The sequence below is a fragment of the Mesoplodon mirus genome (genome assembly GCF_964341445.2).
Source record: "Mesoplodon mirus genome assembly, chromosome: 4".
Taxonomy (NCBI): domain Eukaryota; kingdom Metazoa; phylum Chordata; class Mammalia; order Artiodactyla; family Ziphiidae; genus Mesoplodon; species Mesoplodon mirus.
The window spans coordinates 174822073-174849924 of NC_138979.1; the positions used below are offsets into that span (position 1 = coordinate 174822073).

At 38.5% G+C, this 27852-nt stretch overlaps 3 protein-coding genes and 1 long non-coding RNA gene across 10 annotated transcripts in view; all 4 read right to left on the minus strand.

The window, feature by feature from the left end:
* Positions 1 to 27852, minus strand: part of LOC309802031 — a 622798-nt gene that overhangs the window by 175327 nt on the left and 419619 nt on the right. The gene's annotated exons all lie outside the window — the stretch shown is intronic.
* Positions 1 to 27852, minus strand: part of EFCAB11 (EF-hand calcium binding domain 11) — a 173010-nt gene that overhangs the window by 101488 nt on the left and 43670 nt on the right. The gene's annotated exons all lie outside the window — the stretch shown is intronic.
* On the minus strand, positions 640 to 1722 carry LOC309802796 (protein tyrosine phosphatase type IVA 1). Its single transcript, XM_082618675.1, has one exon. The coding sequence runs from the start codon at positions 1281 to 1283 to the stop codon at positions 762 to 764; it is 522 nt and encodes a 173-aa protein (XP_082474801.1). The 5' UTR covers positions 1284 to 1722; the 3' UTR covers positions 640 to 761.
* On the minus strand, positions 1638 to 27778 carry LOC309802280 (uncharacterized protein; the record flags this gene model as incomplete). The annotated part of the gene is made up of 2 exons (XM_082617703.1): positions 1638 to 1833; positions 27765 to 27778. The coding sequence occupies 2 exons, from the start codon at positions 27776 to 27778 to the stop codon at positions 1638 to 1640; spliced, it is 210 nt and encodes a 69-aa protein (XP_082473829.1).

Consider the following 27852-nt stretch of genomic DNA (forward strand, 5'->3'; position numbering starts at 1 on the left):
TTTTTTTTTTTTTTTTTCTCTACTAAGAACAGTAATTTTCCTCTGTAATATCACCTTAGAATTTAATAAATAATTCTAAAAGACATAAAGATCTGCTGTGAGACAGAACTATAAGAATACTGAAAGTTCTAGCCACGGTCTGCATGGCCAGCAAGCTTCCTTGATATGATGTAAGCTCATCTTTACAGTGAAGCCCCTACTTTACAGTATCCTACAATTTGCACCTTTTCTTCCCAAATCTGCCAGTTTCCTCATGTTACTGATGTACTGACCTCTTCTTTATATTACCCTGTAATTTATGCCTTTTCTTTTTTTTTTTTTTTTTTTTTTTTTTTTTTTTTCATAGTTCCTGGGATTTTAGTTCGACATGATACTAAAAACAACAAGAATTGTGCTGGGTATTTTGGCACCTCGTCTTTCTAAATTTCTTATATACTGATAAGAATCTGGCATGGAAACAGATTTAAAGACATGAATGACTCCATACTGCATGATTTCAGGAAAAGTCAATTGGTACAAACGATAAGCACATTTTAAATGCTGAACAGCAAGAATCCTTTGCTAAGTGTCCAAGTAGGTTAATCTTAACCCAAACATAGAGGGTGCAATTCTGCCAGCCTTGTGGCCTGGTAAAACTGCATTTCAACACTCCTATGGAAGCTTCATCAGACTTCACCAAGCCAACATGCTGGCTAACATGTACGACAAATCCTGTCCTGTCTAGGTTCCACTTCCAAGCAATGGCATCAGGCACCCCAGTTTTATTGAATGCAACAGTTGTTTCTATGACCATTAGAGTCTTTGAAGCGCAGCCGCATTTTAGGACGATACTTCTCCAAATACAAAAGTTGCTTGCTGTTAAAAGCTCCTCGCCGCTTTTGTCTGATGAACTGTACTGCATCTTCGTATTTCATTCCACCTTCAATTAATGCTAGGGCGACAAGCACTGGAGCTCTCCCAAGGCCTGCAACACAATGAACGGCAATACAACAACCAGGGTCTTCACGAAACTTAATTTTCACAAGACTTAACCAATCATCAACAATCTGGTTAGATGGTGGTGCGCCATCATCAAAAGGCCAATCGAGAACATGGATGCCTTCTTTCTCCACAAGACTAGTGTCGTACGTTGCTTCACATACTCTTACTACTGTGGTAACTCCGTACTTCTTAAGTTCCTCTATAAATTTGTTTAAGGTCGCATTAGTTGGATTGTGTGTAATAAGAAATCTCATGTTCTTGTAAGTGATTTCCACAGGAGCTGGGCGGTTCATTCGAGCCATGTTAATTTAGTTAAAAAACACTCAGTAGGGTTATGAAAGAATTTAAAAGACTGAATACAGAAATGACGCAAAGAAACTGAGTCTACTTCAATATACTCCACTTGAAATTCTCAGTGCTTTTGAGTATGAAGTTGGGAGTAATGGGAAATGAAATGAACCTCCTGACAAGAAGCAGCAATTCTTCAATCCAGTAATACTGAGGCAAGAGAAAGGAAGTGCACTGAGGTTTACCCCATCCAGGTCAGAACTCTTGTAAAGAATGCTCTGTGGATTTCAATTCAACACTTCTGTGTCCAGGTTCATTCACCACTCTTATGGGGGCTTCTTGGTGGAGTAGTAATGAATTTCTACAGTTCACTTGTCTGCATAGAGGTCGTGCTGTGCCTGGCAGTAATCTCCACTGCCCTTCAGAAACTCCATAAATGTGTGACCAAGAACACCACAGAACTGCCTCTCTCCAGCCTGTTCTCTTGGTGTAGGTTTGGTTATCCCAACAAAGGTCCACTCTTGTAGCTTCACTCTCAGGGCACCGAATGCATCTATGCCTTTTCTTTAAGTCCATCACATTCCCTGCATTACTAACAGACTGACCTCCCCTTTATATTATCCTGCAATTTACACCTTTTCCTTCTGACTCCATCAGATTTCCTAATGTCACTACTAATGTACTGACAGCTCACAATTTGTACTGCATTTCTTGCAATTTGTACTCATTTTTCAGAAAAGCTGGAGGAAAGCCACCTTGTTACTGTGTGTCTAGGGCTGAAGACCAGAGACTGCTGAGCGTGTGTGCTTCACTACAGGCCTGTGGACAGGGTTCCTAACTTAGGAAGGCGATGTTAGGAAGTGATGAAAGATGATAAGCTGGGTCCTAAGTTGTTGACTAAGTATCAATAGATGATGAAAAGGAAGATGTACATTTTATTTGATTTTATATTTTTAAATTTATTTATTTACTTTTGGCTGTGTTGGGTCTTCGTTGCTGCGCGCAGGCTTTCTCTAGTTTTTCTCGAGCGGGGGCTACTCTTCGTTGCGGTGTGCGGGCTTCTCATTGCGGTGGCTACTCTTGTTGCAGAGCACGGGTTCTAGGCATGTGGGCTTCAGTAGTTGTGGCGCGCGGGCTCAGTAGTTGTGGCGCACGGACTTAGTTGCTCTACGGCACGTGGGATCCTCCCGCACCAGGGTTCGAACCCGTGTCCCCTGCATTGGCAGGTGGATTCTTAACCACTGCGCCACCAGGGAAGCCCAGGAAGATATACATTTTATCATCTGTCCTTTAAGAAAGTTTCAGGGGCTCCATAGGATGAGAAAAGTCTATCACAACTAACTTAGCTTACATTTAACACATTCTTTTTCATTGAGTTCAAATAAACGAGAGGCTTTTTCACATGTTAACAAGTTTCCGTCAGCTTGTACTCTTGCTGTTTGCCATATTTCCTCCTGGTCACTCTGAAGTAAGACTTCCTCCAGAATGTGCTACCTACGTGGAGTCTGAAATGAATTAGAGTTGGTAAAACAAAGGGAGGTAGGGTTAAGAAAAAGAAAATTCCAGATACAGGACACCGCATGTGCAAAGGCACAGAGGTGCAGGTTCAAAACCTTTAGGGAACTTCAGCTATTTCAGAGTGGCTGGTGCACACACTGAGTGGGAAGGTGCCTGGAGCAGATAATGAGGATGTGCCACCTGAAGGAATCTGGACAATCTATATAATCTGGAGCCACTGAAGAGTTTTTTTTTGTTTTTTTTTTTTTTTTTTGCGGTACACGGGCCTCTCATTGTTGTGGCCTCTCCCGTTGCAGAGCACAGGCTCCGGACGCGCAGGCTCAGCGGCCATGGCTCACGGGCCCAGCCGCTCCGCAGCATGTGGGATCTTCCCGGACTGGGGCACGAACCGGTGTCCCCTGCATCGGCAGGTGGACTCTCAACCACAGCGCCACCAGGGAAGCCCGACACTGAAGAGTTTTAAGCCAGAAGAGTAATGTGCTCATATTTGAAATCAGAATAATCTCTTGATGGTGGAATGCAGGCCACGTTAGAATGGAGATGACACTGGAGGTAGGGAAACAGATCAGGAGGGTACACAATTAGCTAGTAAGGAGATGACAAGGGCACGTGTTATGGGCTGAATTACGTCCCCCTAAAATTCCTATGCTGATGTCCTAGCTCCTAGTACTTCAGAATGTGATTCTATTTGGAGACAGGGTCTTAAGAGACAGACACTGGTCTCAGAAGAAACCAACCCTGCTGACACCTTGACCTCAGGCTTCTAGCCCCAGAATTAAGGGACAATAAATGTCTGTTGTTTAAGCCATCCCATCTGTGGCATTTGTTATGGCAGACGATGACAGCCTGGATCAAGGATGGTGAGGAGGAAGAAACCTGAGACAGACTTGGGTGGTAGAATACCCAAAATCTGGTGACCAGTTGGTATAAGTGGTCAAGGAAGAAGTTGATTTAGAGGATCCTGGTATGGGTAACTGGGTAGATGGCCATATCATGGACCAAGAAAAGTAATACAAGAAAAGAGAAAGATCAGCAGTTCTGAGGTAAAAGACAACATCAAGCATTTACAACATGTGGAGTTCAGTAGGATGTGAAGACATGGGTCTGGAATTCAGAGAACAGGACTGAGATCAAGGCAGGGAACTGCAAGTCCTCCACGTGGAAGTGGAGGCTGTGAACGAAATCTCCCAGAGAAAGTATACTGGTGTGAAGGAGAATATTGGAAGGAGGATGCATCCAGTGAAGGAGATAGAAAGGGATGCCTAGGTAGGACCGGACCCAGGAATGACAATTGTCACAGACATCAGTGGAAAAGGGTGTTCAAAGAGGGAGCGGTCATCAGGGTTGAATGTTGAAAAGAGGTCAGAGACTTAAGATTATCCATTGAATCTGACAATTAGGAGCTTATTGGTGAACTCAGCAAAATTATTCAGTAGAGCTGTCAGAGGTGAGAGCCATGCTGCACTGAGCTGACAAGTAAAGAGACTGGGGGTAAATGAAAATGGCAAGCACAGATCACTCTTGCAAGAAGCTTGGCTAAGTTGGAGCTTAGGTGATGCAGGGCTCAGGGTGGGTTTTCTCATCATCATCATCATCATCATCATCATCATCAGTAGCGGTGGTACTGGCAGTGGTGGAGGAGGAGGGGTGGGGGAATAGTACTACTAAGCAAGGTGGTCACATCCTAAGGTCAGAGGGTGCTGGGCCTGCCTCTCTGACATGTTATTTCTTCAAGATGAAATCAAACATCATCTTTACAATGAGTTGTTCCAACTCCCATTTGGGGCGGCTGATTTGGATTAGAGTAATTTGCTGATCAAAGTATGGTCATGGGTGCAGGCAGCCCATTGGTGGAGAATCCCTCAGTGACTTCTCTGCAAGGTGAGGTAGACTATATTCATTTGATATAATGAAGGGGTAAGTTGCGTCAGGGGAAAAATAAGAGGGGGACAGGAGATCAAGAAGGAGGTGAAGAGGAACTTTATCCCCTGGCTACACCTGTCATGGCTGAAGCTAGGTGAATTCGAGTCCCTTGCTATGCATTTACTCTCCCACCAGACTGCAAGTTCCCTGCCTACAGCAGTCAGTGACATAGAGCACCCACACAGCACCAGGCACCTAGAAGGAGCCCAATCAATTCAGAATGAGAGCTCTACCATGGCCCTACCATGTAGAGATCATGGCCCTAGAGCTAGGTCTTCATGCCCTGACGCCCAGTCCTGCTCACAAGGCAAGAAATGAGCCCAGTGAGTATCCACACCTGATGTCTACATCCTCTCACAAGACTAGGATAGGTCAGGGAGGGATGTGTAACTGAGTCGGTTAGAGACCACCTCTCCGGGTAGATCCCAAATTCTTTCTGAGTGAAATCAAGGTTACATCTAGGGAAATAGGGGAATGAGGCCAAGAAGAGGGTTTTAAAAGGCAGAGTAAAGCAAACTGGATGGGGATAACATTTAACACAGGAAATCTGAAAACAATTCAGAACCAGGTGGCTATGAAATGTTTGTTAAGGGTTTAAGGTGCACATTATCTTATTTCATTTATAATCAGGACACCTTTCCCCACAATTTAGAATCTCTAAAATTGTGGTGCATCTTACAATAACTGGTATCTTAGCACTGTCATAGTTTAATGGGCAGAATTTTTTTTCATTAGTGGTAGATGATATGAGGGTGCTCTAGAATCAATGGTGTATTAAACTTCATGATATGGCATTTTACTCTATGAAAGCGTGTGGCAGTTGTTTTGATCTGCTGCGTTAATTAAAAGTACTCAGCTTATGTGACAAAGTGAGAGAGTGGCATGGACATATATATACTACCAAACGTAAAATAGCTAGTGGGAAGCAGCCGCATAGCACAGGGAGATCAGCTCGGTACTTTGTGACCACCTAGAGGGGTGGGATAGGGAGGGTGGGAGTGAGGGAGGGAGACGCAAGAGGGAAGAGATATGGGAACATATGTATATGTATAATGATTCACTTTGTTATAAAGCAGAAACTAACACACCATTGTAAAGCAATTATACTCCAATAAAGATGTTAAAAAATAAATAAATAAAAGTACTCAGCTTTAGCGATGGGTAAACTCTAAGTACTATCTCAAAAAAAGAGTATCTCAAAAGGCACCCCTTCACATATTAAGTCACTGAGTAACTATTTTGAGAGCCCAACTGTGCACTTTAGTTGATCACTCCCAAAACAGTGAGCAGGAAGAACTCTAATTCACAGAAAGCTCTGCTACGCTATACCCTGAGTAACAACATTCAGGACCCAAACCTCAGGAATAAAAAGAGCCTGATTATTACCATTTTCTGTTCAATTGGTTCTACATTTGTAATTAAGTCTGTGCCTTCTCTCCAACACTGTGGAATGTTGATGACTTACTACATGGGTCAGAGGAAAAAGACTTGAGACTCTATTTCAAAAGATAGGAGGGGGCTTCCCTTCCCTGGTGGCGCATTGGTTGGGAGTCCGCCTGCCGGTGCAGGGGACACGGGTTCATGCCCCGGTCCAGGAAGATCCCACATGCCGCGGAGTGGCTGGGCCCGTGAGCCATGGCCGCTGGGCCTGCGCGTCCAGAGCCTCGGCTCCGCAGCGGGAGAGGCCGCGGCAGTGAGAGGCCCGCGTACCGCAAAAAAAAAAAGATAGGAGGAAAATTCTAGCTTGCAGGTGGGCCAGACTCTGAAGAATATCTTGAGACAGTAGGCTTTCACCAGATGAACCCTGTGGTAACTGTGGTGTTATTTGGGGGTTGTAATGCTTTCAGTGTTTACAAGGTCAAATCTAAATTCATATACTGGAAATGGGTTCTATTTTCACTGCTGAATACGGGCTGCATCAGTTTATTTGCTTATTTTTAAATGCGTCTTCTGGCCTTTAGAAGCTATTATTTACATAAAGGTAGTTTTGAACTTTACAAACATGTTGGATGCTACCTACTGTCTACATATTTTAAATAAGGTTAGATATGTACAAAGCAACAACCTATATCCAAAATAAGAAAATGAAAGATGGAAATCATTGCCAAACGCCTTCCTCAATCATATTTTAAAAGAATCATTTTCACAGATTTGTTTTTATCATACTGAATTAAAATATACTTTCTTAAAATATTAAACCATATGAATATCTAAATCTATTTTCAATGTTTTATACAAAGAGTATGGAGAACATTTTTTAGAGCAATCAATAGGTCTACTCTGGGCAGTTATTTTATTTAATGATTATTACAACCCAGTGTCTGTTTTTTAAAACTGACCTAAGAGACAATCTAAAAATGTGAATATTTATCTTAACCTTTTTTAAGATCTAAATTCACTTTTCATCTTGGCTTTTCTCATTTCCACCTTGTACCTGATTACTTTACAAGGCATATGTCTCTTTCTTCCTTTAATTGCTTTTTGTACCTCCTTTTTCATTTTTTACAAAATTGCTTGCTGTTAAGCAATGTGCATAACATTAGGATATACATTCATTATTCCAGAACACTGTCTACTTGGTATTATTTTCCTCTATTCCTTTACCTCATTTGAATTGACCTAAACTGTACTTTCTGCTTTCTTTTGACATTTCTTTCTGTCAAAACATGTTCCCCCATCTTCCTGTCCTTTGATCACTACTCAATAGCTATTGTATTCAATATTTAGCCCCATGTTTCTCTGTTCTCCATTGTTTTTGTTAAGCTCTGATGGACAGGCTCATAGCATATGACTATTTTTCTTCTTAGTCTACTCTGCCTTACTTCTTTCTTTTGTATTTAAAGACATTAGAAAGACATCTCTTATGAAATTTAGGTCACTTCCTATTATTTTCCTTTTATGACTTTTGCTCTTCCAGATGTTGGTTTTTTCAGGACCAAAGCACCTGGTATGCTCTCTTCCTCTTCTTACTGTAGTGATTATAATACTGACTGTGGTATAATCCTATGAAACCACTTCACTTACCCAACTTAAATTTGTTCTATTTTTCAATGAGCTACAATGCATTTAATTTATTTAGCTATGGGAAGCTGCCCAAAACAAAAAGTTCCCCCAGAAAACCAAGAAACAAAACAAAAAACCAAGCATGTCAATTACTTACATATACCATAATTTTCTTTTACATATAGGTCTGAATAAATATTTTTGAAGACCACAAAGAGCACACTTTACCTTTTCCAAACCAAGCTAACTTGTAGCCTAACTTGTACTGCTGGGCTCATATAGATTCTTGTTCCTATTACTATTCTTGAAAACAATGATTTCTAAGTAGAGTGTGGACGGGTTTATGACACAGGATTACCTGATATTCAGCTTGACTTACTCTGGTCATAACCGTATAAGGTCTTGCTTTTCTAATTGTAAAAAGAAAAAAGTGATGATTCTTCGCCTACTGTAACATAGGGATGTTACAGAGTTACAGAATAAGTTTAAGTAAGATTCATTATGGATAAACTCTCTGGAACAAAGTTGTTCTATCAGAAATGTCAGAGATGTGTATGGGTACACATGTTAATATTAATATATCCTCTTTCACATCTGGCCTAATAATACTTTTCAAATTCTATTTAATCTAAACTTTGCAAGTATACCCTTCTTAATATTTATTTATATGACTCCTTTCTCTTGAATACTGGACTGCACAGTCAGATGAAAGGGCTCAAATTAATTGATCTCATAGTCAAAGGTTCTTACCATATTTCAAATCGATCCTAAACTGAGAATTGGCTTCCATTTTTTTTCTTTTGAAGGTGGCTTATAATAAGTTGAAAAATAACAGTGGAAACGAAATAATAAACTGGAAAAAAATGTTAATCACTTAAAACAAATGATAAAAACGTGCCAGTTGGGGCTTCCCTGGTGGCGCAGTGGTTGGGAGTCCGCCTGCCGATGCAGGGGACACGGGTTCGTGCCCCGGTCCGGGAAGATCCCACATGCCGCGGAGCGGCTGGGCCCCTGAGCCATGGCCGCTGAGCCTGCGTGTCCGGAGCCTGTGCTCCGCAACGGGAGAGGCCACAGCAGTGAGAGGCCCGCGTACTGAAAAAAAAAAAAAAAAAAAAATGCCAGCTATGTCTGTCTATAAACTCTATGGCTTATTGAGAGGCAGCTAGTGTAGTTGTTAACAGTATAGACTTTGGAGTCAATTGGCTTGGTTCTCTTGACTATTTCATTAAAATGAAAGCTAATAAAACTTATGGAGCAGTAGAACATAGTGGCTAAGAAGGTAAGCTTGAAAATTTAGAAGGAAATGCACTGAGTTAAGGACAGTCAAGATAATTTTGAAGAAATTACAAAGCTCTAGGACTTATATTACTAGATATCAAGACTTATTATAAAGCCATATAATTAAGAGAGTGTGGTATTGGCACAAGGATAGACAAATAGATCAAGGCAAAATAACAGAGTTGATATTACAGTCTCTCAAGTCTGAAGTCAGTCTAGAGGCAGAATTCCTTCCTCCTCAGGGAATCTCAGTCTCTCTTTTTTTTTAATGGCCTCTAACTGATTAGATGAGGCCCACCCACATTAGGAAGGGTCCTCTGCTTTACTCAAAGTCTACTGATTTAAATGTTAATCACATCTCAAAAACATCTTCACAGCAACATCTAGACTGGTGTCTGATGAAAAACTGGATACCACAGCCTAGCCAGGGTCACACATAAAACTAACCATCACACTTGCATAGGCAAAGAATAAGATAAAACCAAAAAAAGCATGAATCATAAAAAAATTGATAAATTGGACTTCATCAAGATAAAGAACTTCTGTCTTTGAAAGCAAACGTTAAGAAAATGAAAATGAAAGTCACAGACTGGGACCTGTATCTGGAATATACAGAAATCTCTTACAACTCAGTAGTTAAAAAAAAAAAAAATTAACATGTAAGCATGAGATTTTAACATACCCTTCATTACAAAGGTGTGGATGGCGAACAGAACAAGAAACAGTTGTTTAAGTCATTAGTCATTAGGGAAGCACAGATTAAAATCACAATGAGATACCACTATACACCTATTAGAAATGGGTAAAAACAAAAACAAAACAAAAAATTAATAATACCCAGTGCTAGTAACAATGGACAGCAAATAGCAGTCTCATATTCTGCTAGCAGGAATGCAAAACAGTAAAGTCGATTCAGAAAAAGTTTCCCAGTTTCTTTATAAAATTAAAACATACACCTACCATGTGGCTCAGAAATCACACTTATTAACTCAAAAGAAATGAGGATAAATATCCAAACAAAAACCTGAACACAAATGTTTATATAGCAGTGTCATGCATAATCACTCCAACTGGAAACAACCCCGTGTCCATTAACTGGTGAAAAGATAAACTGGTACATCTGTACAACAGAATGTGACTCAGCATTTAAAAGGAATTAACCCCTGATATGTGCAATGGCATGGGTGAATTTCATATGCATTATGTAAAGGGAAAGAAGCTTGAGACAAAAAATTACAAACTATATGATTCCATTTACATGGCATTCTGGAAAAGGCAATAACATAGGGGCAAATCATCATTATCATCATCATCGTCGTCATCAGTAGTGCCAGAGGCTGGGAGTATAGGGAGGGAACTGAAAGGGAAAGAAATATCTTATATGTCGATTATGGTGCTGGTTACACAACTGTATACATGTGTCAAAACCCACAGGACTATGATACAACTATTAATGGACAATTCTACAGTCTGTAAACTATACCTTAATAAACCTGACTTTACAATATTGGCAGTGAAAGCCAAAAAGATGAAAAAAACATCACATTAGGATGAAACTTAGTGGGGGAAGAAAAATTGAAATATGAGTTCAAAAAGAAAGGATGTAAAATTTCAAATTGGTAAAGAACTTTTTCACATAATTTTAAATGCTTGTTCACTTTTTTTTTTTTTTTTTTTTTTTTTTTTTTTTGTGGTATGCGGGCCTCTCACTGTTGTGGCCTCTCCCGTTGCGGAGCACAGGCTCTGGACGCGCAGGCTCAGCGGCCATGGCTCACAGGCCCAGCCGCTCCGCGGCATGTGGGATCTTCCCGGACCGGGGCACGAACCGGCGTCCCCTGCATCGGCAGGCGGACTCTCAACCACTGCGCCACCAGGGAAGCCCTGTTCACACATTTTTGAAAGAAAAATAACGACTGTCAAATCACTGTGGTATGTAAGTTCCACCTGATACACTTAAGAGTGACATAACAGCTTTATTTTTAAATGTCAGTGTTTATAATACACTGGAAGTTATATGCTTTGCAACCATTAAACTTACTTTGAAAAGTTTTAGCTATCATTCTAAAAACGCACAAGGAAATGCATAGTTTTAAAGAATCCTTTTAGAGAAATACGAAGACTCCTGCTCTAGAAGATAGCTTCCCCCAAACTCTGCCACAGATGGTTTGCAGGTGTGGCGAGATACTGAGCTCCAAAGTCTCTTGGGCAGGCAGGCTGTTTGCCTTGAGCTAAAAGCAACTTGTCTGTTTACCTAATGTGCTTTTATAAATACTCTCATTGTCTCTGAATGCAATAAGATGAAAGAGATTGTAAGATACTGTCCTAGAGAAATTCTTGCACATGAGTGCAGTTGGAAAGATACAAGAAAACCTACTGCACAGTTAACTGAATTACTGAATAACTGAACAACTTAAATGTCCATCCACAAGAAAATGGATAAATAAAATGCAGAATTACCTTTCAGTGAGATTTTATGTAGCAGTGACAATGAATGAGCTACAAGAGCTCTATGTATCATTATGATGAATCTCAAAAATTTAATGTTGAGTGAAAAAAATCAAGGTCATGATTACATACAGTATGACACCATGTACAAAACATCTGAAAACATGCAAAACAAGATAATGGATTGTTTGTGAATAAATATCTATGCAGTCATACTAAAACATGCACAAGATTGATAAATACTAAAATATAGATCATATGGTTCTCTCCAGAGAGAAAGGGTAAGAAATCAGGGAAGGATGCACAGGGGTTTTCAACTCTTTGTGTAATAGTTTATTTCTTAAAAAATCTGAAATAAATATGGCAAATGTTAAGACTGAAGAAAGCTAAGTAGCTGAAATGCAACTGTTACATTATATTACTATCTACGTTGTTCTGTGTTTAAAATATTTCCAATGGACACACACAAAAAGAAGTATGTATTTGGTATCCTAAAATTTGGCAGGAGTTCTGGTTTATTGCAGATGTCGTGATTTATAACAGATACAAAATCTTCAGAGTCTGAAGAATCAGAAAACTTGATCAAGCCTAGAGATTAAATATACACGTTATTAACTTTTTAGTTAGCTAATTAAAGGAAACTAAATCCAAGGCCAGTCTGGACATCCTCCTCAAGTTCTAAGAAACTTAAAGAAAATCTGATGCACTTGAATTGGTAAAGATCGAATATTATATCTAACATAAATAACTTACTTTTCTGTAGTCTTTAATAAATGAATTCATTGATTCATCCGACAAGAATTGAATGGCCATGTGCTCTGTGCTAACTTGAATATCCAGAGGAATCAAGACAGAATAGACACATCGCTGCTCTCATGGAACTTTATAGTCAAGTGTAAGAAACAGACAGTAAGGAAACAAAGAAAAAAGATCGTCTCAGAGATTGGTTAAGTGCCATAAATGATATAAAACTGGGTAGTAGAGATTTATTGTTGGGGGGAAGGAGGGATAAGGTGAAGCCACTTCGGATACAATAGGCCTCTCTGATGATGCAATGTTTAAACAGGGAACCATAGTGCAAAGACCCAGAATAGAAGGCAGCAAATCTTGAACAACCAGATGCGTGGGACCGCATAAGCATAACAAAATAGACGTAAGCTTTACCAAGCCTATAGAAATACAAGGACATTTATCCTCGGGTAGTAGTTTAAAAGTTTTACAATTCTTTTAAAGCAGTTAAAACTAGAAATACCTTGTTTCCTATCCAGGAGCACTTTAAGTATCACACCTCAGTCATCTAGCTTGACTTATCTGGTATTTCAGTAAAAATAGTACTTTGGTATTATACTGAAATAAAATAACACTGAGAATAAAATAACAAGGAATCCTCAAGGTACTTTCTGAATGACACCAGTAAAAATCAACCTTTTTCTAACGTACGCACCGACAATTTAGAAAAGACAACAGACTGTAAATATATTCTTGGGAACAGATGTTATGGAATAAAGCAAGCAAGCTAAGGCAGGGATCAAAAAAGCAGGTGACTATGAACAGTAAAATAATATTACAGTAAGACATTAAACATCTGTATCATATTTCAGCACATGTGTTAACACTCAAACTTTTCTTGAAGCTATAATGTATTTTCTTGGGAATGGATATAGTGAACAGTGGATCTCTTCACTTCAATCAGAAAAAAATAATCTAAAGTAGACTTACAGAGAGGCAAGCTCTATCAGCTATATTAGTTATCAGCTATATCCCAGATGTCCATCTAGGGGTATTTAAAGACTATTACCTACGTCATTGTCTAATATACTGAGGTAGACAATGTGGTTAACACAATGAGAATTACAAGAAAGGAAATAAAACAGAAAATGCTGTCCTGTCTTTGTTCATAAACCATGATGCAGTGATACCTTCCCTGTTTGCAGTTCTAATTGCTACATCTCAGAAGATGACAAAAGGAGGTATAGAAAGAATAGTGGAACTAAAATTAGTGGTCAAGAACCAGACAAGCCTTCTGTAGGAAGATGGAAAAACAAAAAGAATTCAGATCCTCTAATCTAGAAACAGAAAGGCTGAGGAAAAGCCTATGAGATCAGGAAAGTTTTGCATATGATAATTAGAATGATTTTCCAAATCTGAAAATTAAGAGCCATGAAACAACACTGAAGATTAAAAGAGGTCATATGGAGACAATTTCTTTGAATCATAGCTGTACGGAAATGTATAAAACATCTTATCCATGAGGTGGAACAAGATGAAAATAATTTTAAAAAATCAATAAAGTGTTTGATAAATCATGGATTCTGAAGCCTGCGTTTGAATCCTGACTTTCTACTTATTAGCTGTGCAACATTGGACAAGTTTCTTAACCTCTCTGTCTCAGTTCCTCATCTAAGAAATGGTCGTTGTGAGGATGAAATGAAGAAAGAACAGTGTTTGACACACAATAAATGGTTTAAAAACTTTAGTCATGACTCCATGTGCAGAAAAGAGTTAACATAGCTGTCCTGATGGCCATACTGCTTACAAGGATGGCCCTTGGCTGGCCTCCCACCAACATTAAGTCGTAAGAGTGGATCACTGTGCTGAAAACTCTTTGTGCAACAATATGGTTTATGCTGAACCCCTGCTTTCCTTCTGGGAGTCTGGAATTTTGGTACATGCCAGGCAGAGAATGCCTACGTGATCATCCCACAATAAAAATTCTGGGTGCTGAGTCTCTAATGAGCTTCCTTGGTTGGCAATATTTCACACATGATGTCAAAACTTGTTGGAGGAATTAAGCACATCCTGTGTGACTTCACTGACAGCGGACCCTCAGAAGCTTGCACCTGGTTTCCCCAAGACTGAGCCCCGTGTGCCTTTCCCTTTGCTAATTTTGCTTCATATCCTTTCACTGTAACAAATCATAGCTGAAAGTACAGTTACATGCTGAGTCCTTCCAGCGAATCATCAAAGCTGGTGGTGGTCCTGGGGTCCCATCAACACACTCAGACATGGATTATTATTAGCAATTACTTTACACTAGGTATAAGTATAGTAAAAAATGCATTTAAATAAATATGGAAGTCAAGTTCAAGAAAAGAGACTTTTAGATATAACATCTTGATGAAAATAGAAAACACTGTATTGTTTCTTTTCATAAATAATGGATAAAAAAACAAGTTAAGATTCAATGGCATGTTCATTCAATTATACCACTATTTCCTGATAATATTTTATGTCACATGAAAATAAATATTTAGCTGTTATACCTTTCTAAGTGACATTCAAGACAAGAACAGTAAGTGGTCAGAAATACTTGGGTACATCCTTCAAATAGCAATAGAAGATACACCATAACTAAAATGCCAGAATCACTAAACTGTACGAATGCATCACTAATTTTATATATTTTCATCATCTCTTACAAGTAAGTGGTTAGTCTTCCCCAAAACTTAATAAATCCAATGTTCTGCCCAATAAATCTAATGTTCTGTCTAAAAAATCAATATCTGGAAAAGAGAATTTAGAAAGAAAAGCCTGATAGAAAAAGTCTTTAATAATTCATGTGAGTTTCTATTTTTGGATAGTCAGACCAATTCCCCCACTGAAAAAAAACAAAAGTGGTAAATAAGATACTAAAACAAAACTATCTTAAAGGCACTGAGTTACAAAGATAGTGGGGACAGGCTATATTCTTGAGGCAGCTTGAATCCAAAGAGGTTAGTGGAAACTCAGCATCCCAAGGCCACTTTTGCCTTGGAGTGTTGGTCCATATCTGAACTTGAGCTTTGGTTTCGTGGCTTCATGGGAGAAGAGGCCAGGAGTCAAGATCCAGGGCTTGCCCAACATGGATCATCTCATAGGATAACTTTCCCATGTTAAGCTGATACCCAAAGGGTAAGATGGAAGTTGCCTTGAGCAAAGAAGTAAACGAAAAAGAAAAGAAAAAATGATAAGCTATCTCTGAACGGTTATTGCTATTGATTGCCCTCATTTAGACTGGTACCCTGAATCTGAGCAAACCTTGAGTGGGTACAAAAATTTCAACCTGTGAACTTGTTTTAACATGGTCTTGTACTGATAGTACACACAGACAGACACACAAATATCTTAAGTAAAATATTAGCAAACTGAATCCAACCATGTATAAAAAAAAAAGCATGACCAAATTGTGTTTACATTTATATACACACACACACATATACACACACATATATATAAGCCATTCAGCACATTAACAGAGTAAAGTAAAAAACCAATATCATCTCCTCGATAGAGAAAAAGCATGTAATAAAATTTAATGCCCATTCTTGACAGAAACTCTTGTGCTAGACTAGGGAGGAACTTCTTTAATCTGACACAGGATCTAATTATAAAACATCTATAGAAAGTAAGTGATAAAATGTTGAAGTCTTTCTCCCTGAGTCTGGGAACAAGATATTATCAACACTGGAAGTACTAGCCAGTGTAGTTAAGTCCAGAAAAAGAAATTAAAGGCATAGGATTGGAAAGGAAGAAAGAAGATGTTACTATTTTCTACTGGTATCATAATCTTCTTAGAAACACCTTTAAAAATCTACAGATAAATTTAACAAGGTTACTAGATATAAGATTGATATACAAAAATAAATTACATTTCTATATATTTAATTGTTTCTGTAAGTAATTAAAAAAAATTTTCAAAAGCTACCATTTTAATACCAACAAAACTATAAAATACCATATTATAAACTCCAAAATTGCTAAGAGATTAAATCTTAATTGTTTTCACCACAAAAAAGAAATGATCATTATGTTACCTGAGAGAGGTGTTAGCTAACACTAAGGCAGTGATCATATTGCAAGATATAAATGTATCAAATCAACAGGTTGTACAACTTATACTTACACAACATTATATGTCAATTATATCTTAATAAAAAACTATAAAATATATAGGAATAAATCCAACACAAAAAGAGAAAAACCTATTTGCAATATAGAGTAGTGATTAAAAGCACAAACTCTATACCCAGGCACCTTGGTTTAGAAACCTGCCTCTGCCATTTACTAGTTGTAGGATCTTGGGCAAGTCAATTAACCTCTAGGTGCCTCAGTTTCCTGTGTGAAATATCCCATATTACTAGGATTACCTCATAAGGTTGTTAGGAAGACTGAATACAAAGTAACAGAATGAGGCTTGGCACACAGGAAACCCTTAAGAGTGCTTTAGAAAGTGACAACTGTAATCATTATGATGATGATACTGGTAGTGTGATGGTGTAGAAAATTATAAAAATTTTCTGAAAGGCTTTAAAGAATACTTAATTAAATGGAAAATATACCATAATCAAGGATAGGTAGGCAATATCATTAAGATGTCAATTCTCCAGAAAATCTGCAGACTCAATGCAATGTTAATTAAAATGTGAACAGGGTTTTTGCCTCTCAATAAGCCAGTTCTGGAATTTAAAACAAAAGACTCGATACAACCAATACACTGCTGCAGAAGAGAAGTAAAGAGGGAGAGTAGCCCTACAGATATTAAGATTTTATGAGGACAATGTGGCATTGGTGCAGGGATAGGTTAAGTGACCAAAGAAACAGAATAGAAAATTCATAAACAAAGGCAGAATGGCAGAGCTGTAGAGAAAAGAGGGCAGTCAATAAAAAGAGCTGAAAATATTGGTTATCCATATGGAAAAAAAGTGAAATTAGGTTCCCACACACACTATGCCATACTAAAAAATCAACTCCAGAAGAATTAAGGACTTAATTTACAAGAGCAAAACTTTAAAAATTATGAAGAAAATACGAGTATTTCTCTGACCTTGAGACAAGGGGTTTCTTAAATAAGACACAATCACTCTATTACAAAAAAATTTATGAATTCAAATTAAATTTGATTTATATTTCAAAAAAGATACCTGAAGAAAGTGAAAAGATGAGCAACAAACTGGGAGAAGACATTTGTAAACTGACAAAATATTTGCCCCAAGAACATATATAAAGAACAGGTTCAAATCAACAGAAAATGCAGCAGAAAAAAAATGGGTAAAAACGACAGACATATTTACAATATACAGATAGACAATATACAGATATATAACAAACATGAAGAGATATGACAGATGAATCATTATTAATCAGGGAATACAAATCAGGCCCATGATGAGTTATTATGCCCACTACCCTAGAAAAGATTAAGAAGTCTGACAATACCAAGTCTTGAAGAAGATACAGGTCAACAGACTCTCTCACATACTGATGACTGGAGTGTAAATTAATACAAATGATTTGGAAATATCATTTGGTATTATAATATTTTGGCACTAAGTAAATATGCCAATTTGGAATAATTTACCTTAACACTTATCTTATTTATACAAACTGCTGGAAAGACTAGCATGTAAACACTAGCTAAATAAGGAAGGAAAACAGTGTACATTACTTCCATAAAACTAATTTAAGGAAGTATGATAAACAGTTCTTTTGATGCTAAGTAACTAAAAAGATGCCAGCAACAAAAAAGCCAAATGCACTGAAACCTATCAGTCAAGGAAATCTAGCTGTAAAAATACACACCAACTTTATATAAAAATAGACAGTAAAGCCATGATTCTATAACATATATACTACAGACTGAATGTCTGTATTCTCCCAAAATTCTTATGTTTAAACCTAACCTGCAAGGTGGTGGTATTAGGAGGTGGGGACTTTGGGAGGTGATTAGGCCATGAGGGTGGAACCCTCATGATTGGCATTAGTGCTCTTATAAATGGGACCCCAGAGAGCTCCCTTGCCTCTTCCACCATGTCAGGACACAACGAGAAGACAGCTGTCTGTGAACTAGGAAGCAGGCCCTCACCAGACATGAATCTGCCAGCACCTAGATCTTGGACTGCCCAGCCTCCTCAACTATGAGAAATAAATTTCCGTTGTCTAAGCCACCCAGTCTATGGTCTTCTATTACAGCAGCCCAAATGGACTAAGACACCACTGCCATGGAGAGTACACTACACTGTGGCTGAAAGACCTTGTTCTTAACCTTGATTTTACGCCCATCTCGGTGTGCAACCTTGGGTGGATTATTTAAACTCACATGTGTAAAATAAGAGACTGTACCAAGTGTTCTTTAAGAATCTTTTTATTGGTGTCTATAACCCTATAAGAAACTATTCTTATCAAGAATTAGAAAAATTGTGATGTAATTTCCTTATATAAGTAGCATGATACTTAATCCAGACTCAAGTGCCTTTGGATAATAACAATGTCCACAAGCTCTGAGGAGAGAATGAAGCATTAATACAGCATTACTATAGGATTAGTTAAAAGAAAAAGTTGTTTTCCACACATAGAGTTTCCAAGTGGTAGATGAATTTGTTTTTTGGTAGATCAGAGGTGTTTTATGGTATAGCCTATTAACTACACTGAGGGAAAAAAAATCATAATTTAAGTATTAAGATTTAAACATGAAGCATTAAATTCTACAATGTCAAAGAATCTGAAGAGTAACATAAATCTTGCAGAAACAGTGTTCAAACAGCCTAATATAAAATAGGAAAGATTAGCAGTTGTTCAAAGACAATCTAAATACTTCAACAGGCAGAAAACACAAGACCCTATTAGTATGCTCAAGTGATACTACTCACATTCTCTATATAGTTTTAGACTTTGGACATGTCAAAGTCTATAAAAGAGAAAGTCTTTTGATATCCCAGATATATGTCAAAAGATACCCTAATAAAAAAATGAAAATACAAGCCACAAACAGGTAAAATTTTTTATGACTCATAAATGAAAAAGGATTAGTACTGAGAATATATAAAGAACCCCTATAGATTAACATAAAAGAGACAACTCAATATTAATATGTGGGCCAATAATATAAATAGGCAATTGACAGAACAGGAAACCCAAATGGCTAGCAGACATGATGCTGAACTTTACTAGTAATCAGGGAAATTAAAATGATAATAAAATGCCATTTCACACTCATCAGCTTGGCAAAAACTACAGAGTTTGATAACAAGTGTTGATGAGGATATGGATAGAAAGGAATTCTGATGCACTGATAAGAGAGAATGTGAAAGACCACTTAGGGAGCAAGTCGGGTTACAGACCAGCATGGCTCTGACCCTGCCATTCCACTCCCATGTACATGTGCTCTACAGGATAGCTCCCACATGTGGACAAGGAGACAGTGTAGCACATCTGTGATAATAACAAATGAGTCTATCAACAGGAGAATGGATATATAAATTATGGGACACTTAAATAATAGGAAAAAATGTTCTGGGGAAAACTTCCTTCTCCCTGTCTACTTCCATGCAGAGGGGACCTCTTTTGGGGCAACATTCCCAGCCTCTCTCCACCTCCTCACTCATTCCTCCTAGAGAAATAATTGGTGCTCCCTTCTTCTTTTCTCTGTAAGAGGCACCTGACTGTGTGGGGTATACACAGTGCCCTGCTCCCCAGTGCTATGGGGGCAGAGCTCAGGTGGGGAGTCCCAGGCTAACTGCACAGCCTGTGATTAGAAGGGTAAACCTTCTATTTAATCCTGGCTGCATACTAGCAAGCCTGTCCCTCCAAGAGAGCTATCTCACAAATAAAGCTGATATTTTTATCTACCACTCTCTAACACTTGCATCTATTTCTCAATTTATTCTAGATGGCAAGAGAGGGTGCTAGTTATTGTACCTCCTCAGGCTTCAACAGAATACTATACAGCAGGGAAAATAATTGAAAGATACCCGTATCAAGGGGTCTAAGTCTTTAAAATATAATAAGAGAAAAGGCAATGTGCATTTACGTAAGCTTGAAAGATAAAACAATACTACGTATTATTTAAAACACATAAATCCGTATCATAAAATATAAAGACATACATGAATGATTTTAAAAATTCAGGATAGTGGTTATCTCTGGGGCAGAGGAAGGGAAATGCAACCAGGCAGGGTTACCCAGTGGGCTTCTCAATCAAGTTTGGAATGGAATGTTTTGTTTCTCAATCTGGGAGGAACATACATATTTTTTTCAGCCTCAAATATTTCAAATACACACACACACACACGCACACACACACTTACATACCACATGTACATCTACAAGAGAATAAGCAGCAGAGCTGGAGAAGCTACAAGAACTGCCTGAAGTGGCCTGCCCTGTTAGTCAGGCCTGGCTAGCTCTTTTCCAGACCCCCTGGAACCAAGCCAGTGGGAAGAGGGATTGTCCATGCCTGGAGATGGATACTAAATGTAGTGCTGGCTTCTACAGTGTTATTCTAAACAGGAGGAAAATCTATTAAACCACAGAATCAGCGAGAGTTAGAAAGGATAAAGCAAAACAAGAATCCAAGGAGTGGAATTACTAGCAGCAAACCATTGAAAGGCTTCTAGAACTTACTTTTGCTAGAATGAAACCTAAACTATTGCCTTAAAAAAATCTTTTTATTAATTATCTCTAAAGGAAGATTCAATAACTGCTCTTACTAATGCATCTCAATGTCTTATAAATCACTAGAAAGTTTAATTCAGTGGAAATTTTCAGTCAGTATATTATGACTACACATGGTCTGAAGATGCACAGAAAGGAGATAATCTGTATTATTTCCTGACTCCCTAGGCTAATCAGACGCTCTGAATCATCACCATAATAATAGAACAGAGTCTGCAAATCTGTGTTGCTTCATTTAAAAGAATATATATTTTTTAAACTTTCATATATATTTTATTAAATTGTTAATTTTTAACAACTTATTTCTTCCAGAAGAAAGGTATTTAAATGATAAATTCTTTTTAGCCTGAGGCACACGCAGGCCTCAAAATACCATATTTTTTCTTGTCTTGTGTCTCCAATGAAGAGGAACAAATGAAGACTATGTTAACATTACAAATCACTGACATTTAGACTAGATATTCGGTCCTTAATACACGTTATGATTTGCAACCTAGGGGTAAATAAGATGTTAGAAAAGGTAGCTGACCACCGACTGAAATAATAGATACAATGCAGGAAAGTTGTTTTCCAGTGAAAGCCTATCACATTTTCTGCTGCATCAGTCTATAACTGCCCAGTAGACTCATCAGTTTCTTGTGCCCAGCATGGATTCAGAAAATATCTATTGAACTGAATTTAACTGATAATTAGAAAGAAAGACGGTGAGGATCCAGGAAAGGATACTATAGCCCACAAGCATGACTTTGTATACTGGGAATGCTCAGAAAACCTACACATCTTAAGGACTCGAACATCTTTCTTTAACCCTTCATCTCCCTGTTTACAAGGTATAGAAACATAAATATATAATATTTATACAATATGCTGAGATATGGTATGATACCACACAGCATAGAGGATAAAATAATACAATATCATACGGGGCAGCATCCATGAATAATCCATTATCTTACTCCCTCAACCTTTCAAATTTCACTGCAGATCTCGCCTCTTGCTCACTGCAGTCTAGCCACTCTGGTTTCCTTTCAGTTTCTCAATCCTGCCAAGCTTGTCCCCACATCAGAGTCTTTTTAACTGCTTTTCCTCTTTCAGGGCAGCTCTTCTCCCAAACGGCAATCAGCTTTTCATCATTTAGGCTTTATTTCAAGGTGACCCTCCCAAAACGCCTTCCCTTCCCTCCCCATCAAAACCACCCCCTTGTCAGTCATTCTTTCATTTATCCTGTTTTACTTTCCCTATAGCATGCTATCCCTACCTGAAGTTAAGTTGTTTGCTTACGCGGTTATTGCCTGCCTTCTTACTACCAACCTGTGAACTCCTTGAGAGCAGGGACCTTGTTTGCTTTGTTCATGGCTCTGGCCCTGGGACCCAGAAAGGGACCAGGCACCCAGTAGGTCCTCAGTAACCATTTAATGAATTAACAAAAATATGCCTGCTCAATTTAAAATCCCTCAATTTCAAGGCTTTTTCAAAGAATGTAACAAATGCATTCCCTATTTTACCAAATTCAAAATCCTGAATATTGGGTTTACTTAAAAATGGGGGCGGGTAGAAAAAGATGGAATAGGATGAATATTAGAGAACTGATCCCACTGCAAAGTGAATGCTATTATTTTACGTATTTTTAATCACACTGGTCTGATCCATTAAAAACCAAAAATAAATCCTTCCACTATTTTTACAGTAAGCACAAATTTAATTATATTGTTACTACAGCTATTACATTTTCTATCCAAATCGCATTGTACTTTTCTAGCAATGATATGAGCTATCTCAGTATGTCGCAGGTATTCTTGTAGTCTGAGAAACAGTAAGAGGTGAAACACAATATGAACATATTACTGTATAAAATGCTTATAAAATGTCATTCCTTCTCTCAGCCAGAAAAAGGAGATACAACACATTAGGTCAATCATTAGGAGAGTAAAAGCCCACGAACAATGAATGCATCTGTGTTATGCATGAATCCGGCTCTCTTACATGTCTACTAGAATCTGAATAACTGTGTTTTACTGAATACACATTTAAAGGAGAAAGCCATCCCTTAAAAAAAAAAAAATTCAAGAATCATTCAAACATAATTTTACTGGCACGGTTTCAGAATCTATCGTGAGGTATTCCAAGTGAAATTTAAAACTCCTCATTTTTCAAGCTGGCCTGTTACAACTAATAGGTTTTAAAATGATGAACAGCCACAGAACCATAAAAAAGATTCCATTTTATAAAACCAAAGATCATTCTATCTGAAATGAAGTTTCACTTTTAAAACATCATGCATTTGAAAAAAAATCATATATTCCTGGAAGCAATGGGCATTTCCCATGAAAGAAAATGTTACTGGGACACAGCAGCAGCACAGAAGTGAACTACACACTGTCAAAGAAAAGCTGGTTTGCTATCTGGCAAATACAGAGCTTGTTTCCATATAATGGGTAGGAGAGAAGGGGAGGGGAGACTCCAAGATTATGTTCAGGAAATTAGGAGAGACAAAACAGAAGTATGGTATTAGAGCATGTAAATAATCACAATTTATTATCTACTTTTAAGACCCCTTTCTGCTGAAGTGCAGAACTTTAAAATGCAGTAAGACTGTGGTTAAAGAAGCATCTCAAACCACATCTCCTATTTGCACACAGTAGGACAAAAACTCAGGGGCTAATGGGGCAAAAGGTATGGCTTCCGATGGAGTCCTTTGGGGACGGGGGCTCACAAGATCACCCTCAAGTTTGATGATTTGCTACTTTTTCCTCTGCCCTTGGGTCAAAGTAAGTCACAAGGTCAGCTCAAATTCGGAGAGAGAGAAATAAATGCCTCTTGATGGCAGGAGAGTCAAGCCCCTTTGCAAAGGCCAGCACCAACAGTGGGCGGGGAGAGGACTGGTTGTGGCCATTTTTGCAAACAACCGACCACAGCAATCTGTGAATGCACGTGGCCATTTTCCAGTGACCCGTGTCTCTGAATAATACGGCTTTGGTGGATTAAGGAGAGATCTGTTAACTCACTGAGTTCGATGTGAGAGATGTGCTATAATGACCATAAAAATTGCTATCCTCATGCACGCACAAGGGACATAGGGAAACTTGCACCTTGGGGTGGACAGCAATGTTCTGAAGATCGTGAGGGGTCTAATCTCCACCCCTGAGCACCTGTGAGAGACAGATTACACACAGGAAGAGCAATATAAGGCAGGTAGCATGCACTGAGAGCAAAATGAGAGGCTGGGAAGCTACCATAACAAGCGCTGGGAAGAGGGGGATACTCACTGAGGAATGGACTGATCAGAACACATGATAGAGGAGGAACCCGACCTCAACCTGAGGCAGGAGCAGGGCTCACAGAGCAGGGAGCAGGGGAGGGGACATCCCAGAAAGGAGCTATCACGCACAACAGGGGCCACGTGGAAAAACAGCAAGATGTGTTCAGGTAACTAGTTCATCACGAAGGAAGTGAGAACAGAAGAAAGTAGGAGCCAGAGGGTAGCCAGCCTATGTGAATACTGAGGTAAGAGTCTGTTCTTACAAAAGCTGGTGAGGATACGGAGAAAAGAGAACCCTAGTGCACTGCTGGTGGGAATGTAAATTATGTAGCCCCTAAGGAAAACAGTATGGAGGTGCCTCAAAAAACTAAAAATAGAATTACCATACGATCCAACAATTCCACTCCTGGGTATATACCTGGAAAAAATGAAAAAACTAATTCAAAAAGATACACGTAACCTGATGTTCACAGCAGCGCTATTTACAACAGCCAAGACATGGAAGCAACCTAAGTGTCCATCAACAGATGAATGGATAAAGATGTGGTAAATATATACAATGGGATATTACTCGGTCACAAAAAAAAAAAAAAAAGAATGAAGTTCGGCCATTTGCAGCAACATGGATGGACCTAGAGAATATTATGCTTAGTGAAATAAGTCAGAAAGAGAAAGACAAATCCTGTAGGATATCACTTACGTGTGGAATATAAAAAATAATACAAATGAATATATAGGCAAAACAGAAACAGGCTTACAGAGATAGAAAATAAATTTGTGGTTACCATACGGGAGGGGGAAAAGGAGAGGTGCACGTTGGGGTATGGGATTAATAGATACAAACTACTATGTATAAAATAGGAAAGCAGTAAGGATATGTTGCATAGCACAGGGAATCATAGCAATTATCTTGTAATAATTTATAATGGAGTATGGTCTGCAAAAATACTGAATCACTACGCTGTACACCTGAAACTTATATAATATTGTAAATCAACTATACTTCAATAAAAAATTAATTCTGGCCTTTAGCCTCTACACTTAGATGTAAGGCCTAGACCCCTGGACTAGGGTAATGGGAAGAGGGCTGACAGCACAAAGACACTGAACAAGCAAAGTGACTTGATTTAGAGCAAGGACAGAAAAGGAAAAATCAATGGCTGTGAGAATGAATCTGAGAGAATCGTGGTATCACTGACAAAAATAGAAAGAAAGAGCTGACCTGAGGACAAGGATGACTTTTGATTTAAATATGATGAACTGAAGGTGATAACAAGCAACTCGAAACATTTTCAGCTATGTGTTAACTGTGTGACTTTGCAAACATTATTTAACCTCTCTAAGCTCAGTTTTCTCATCTGTAAAATAGGAATAATAATAGATGACTGTGAGGATTGAATGAAATAATGGCAATGCCCAGCACTCACTAAAGCACTCGAAAAATGACAGATATTTTGGCCATTATTATTATTGATCTTACATTTGACAAATTGCCCAATAACTCTTTTTTGTCACATGAACTTATGATGATACACCTCTTATCAGGGTTTTTTGTTTTTTGTTTTTTTTCCCAATACAACTGAGATAAGTCAAAACACTCTATTCTAGTTGCAGTCTTTGTAAATTTTCCACAGCATTAGAGTCTGAGCAATTTACAACCTGCAGAAGGCTCCAAGTCTATGACAAATTCATCACTGCAAACCATTAAACCTAGTATGTCAGCTGATCCAGCTGGATTAGATGTGAACATTTGATGGCTATGGTTTTCCCTATGAAGCAGTAGGTTTATGGGGCTTCTTTACATTGAAAACATGGAAAGAAAAATTCTGTACATGATTTAATAATAATTTGCAACATATTAAGGATCCCTTTGAAAGTTTTCTGTTTTGCTTTGTTTGGGGTATAAGAAAATAAGATTAAAGAGAATAAGATTCTAGAGGAATAATGTAGCCATGAAGGGTACATTAGCAATGGGGAAACTGAGAGAAGGTAAATTCCAAGTAAATCTGAGAATTTAACATTGTAATTATTAGTAATGCTGGGCAGTGAAGCACAAATATGTATCATGTACACATGGTAGGGGCTTAATAAATATTTGTTAAATAATGCTGAGTGAAACTGATGATGGTGATTGATGAAACTGATGATGAAATTGATGATGATCAGTGAAACTGATGAGCAAATTATTTGCTTGCCCTTTTCTTCATTTCTGGCGATTAGTTCACTGTGCTATTAATCATAATTTTCTTTAAAGGGTAAGTAAACAAAAGGTATGGAAACAGAGAATCCAGGTATTTAAAGCTATAAGTCCTTTAGGAGAAGAAACTGAGGTCCAGGGAGATTAACAGACTTGCCTAAGTCAATTCCCCGTGACATGAGATCCGAGTCTGAACAACTAACCAACAGCCCTGTGCACATCCCACCACCCCACAATGGAGAAGAAAGGAGTTACGGAGAAGCTCAAGCCAGTCAGTTCCGTGATTAGTTTGAAAATCTAACAAAAGGGTGAGATGAGTATACAGATTCTGAGAAACAGGGACTTCAATTATTTAAGCCATAAATGTTTCTCATTATGATGTTTAAACAGTTCAAGACAGGCTAAAATACAGATTTTTTTTTTTTTTGCCATTAATGCACCCACATTTTATGGTATTGAAGTATAAGGTTTTTGATTTTTTTAAAAAATAAATTTAGTTATTTATTTGTTTATTTTTGGCTGCGTTGGGTCTTTGTTGCTGCGTACGGGCTTTATCTAGCTGCAGCGAGCAGGGGCTACTCTTCGTTGTGGTCCGCAGGCTTCTCATTGCGGTGGCTTCTCTTGTTGCAGAGCATGGGCTCTAGGCGCACGGGCTTCAGTAGTTGTGGCACGCGGGCTCAGTAGTTGTGACTCACGGGTTCTAGAGCACAGGCTCAGTAGTTGTGGCGGATGGGCTTAGTTGCTCCGCAGCATGTGGAATCTTCCCGGACCAGGGCTTGAACCCGTGTCCCTTGCACTGGCAGGCAGATTCTTAACCACTGCGCCTCCAGGGAAATCCCATTAGGTTTTTGATACTTTTATCAAAAGATTTTATGACCAAATTGTCAGAAATCAGGGAATTTTATAAAAAGGGTGTACAATTTAGCTTAAGTGTTTTCATATATCCACAGCCATAGGGCCATGAAAAGGCTTATAGCCATAGATTACATAGCTCTGTTTTTGACTGCGAAAATTTATATGCTGTCCAGATCTTTATTCTACTGAAATTGCACTGGAAAGGCCCTTAACTAAAATTCCTTCAAAATTATAAATTGCAGTAGAGCTGACAAAGAGATTCAAAAGCACATGGGGAGAGATGTAAAAGGGAAAGAAAGGCGAAGATTCTCCCTCGCATGACGTGTATGCCTATTTGTGTTTCCAATCTGGAGTCAGAATGTCTGGGTCAAAACCAAATTCTATCAGTTACTGTGATCTTAGCCAAGTTACTTGGCCGCTCTGTGCCTCAGTTCCCTCATCTGTAAAATAGGGGTAATAACAGCAGCCACCTCGTGGGGTTGCTGTGAGGGTCACAGTTAAGACAAGCAAAGCATTTGGAATGGGGCTTGGTGTACAGTGAGCACTCTGTGTGTTAGTTCTTTAGATCACACCCTCAGGTCTACTTACCTTTCCTGTTCCATCTCCTACTCTCTTCCACCCACCCTGTGTCCATGCTCTTCTCTCTCCTGGATGCTTTCCTTCCAGGGATTCTTCA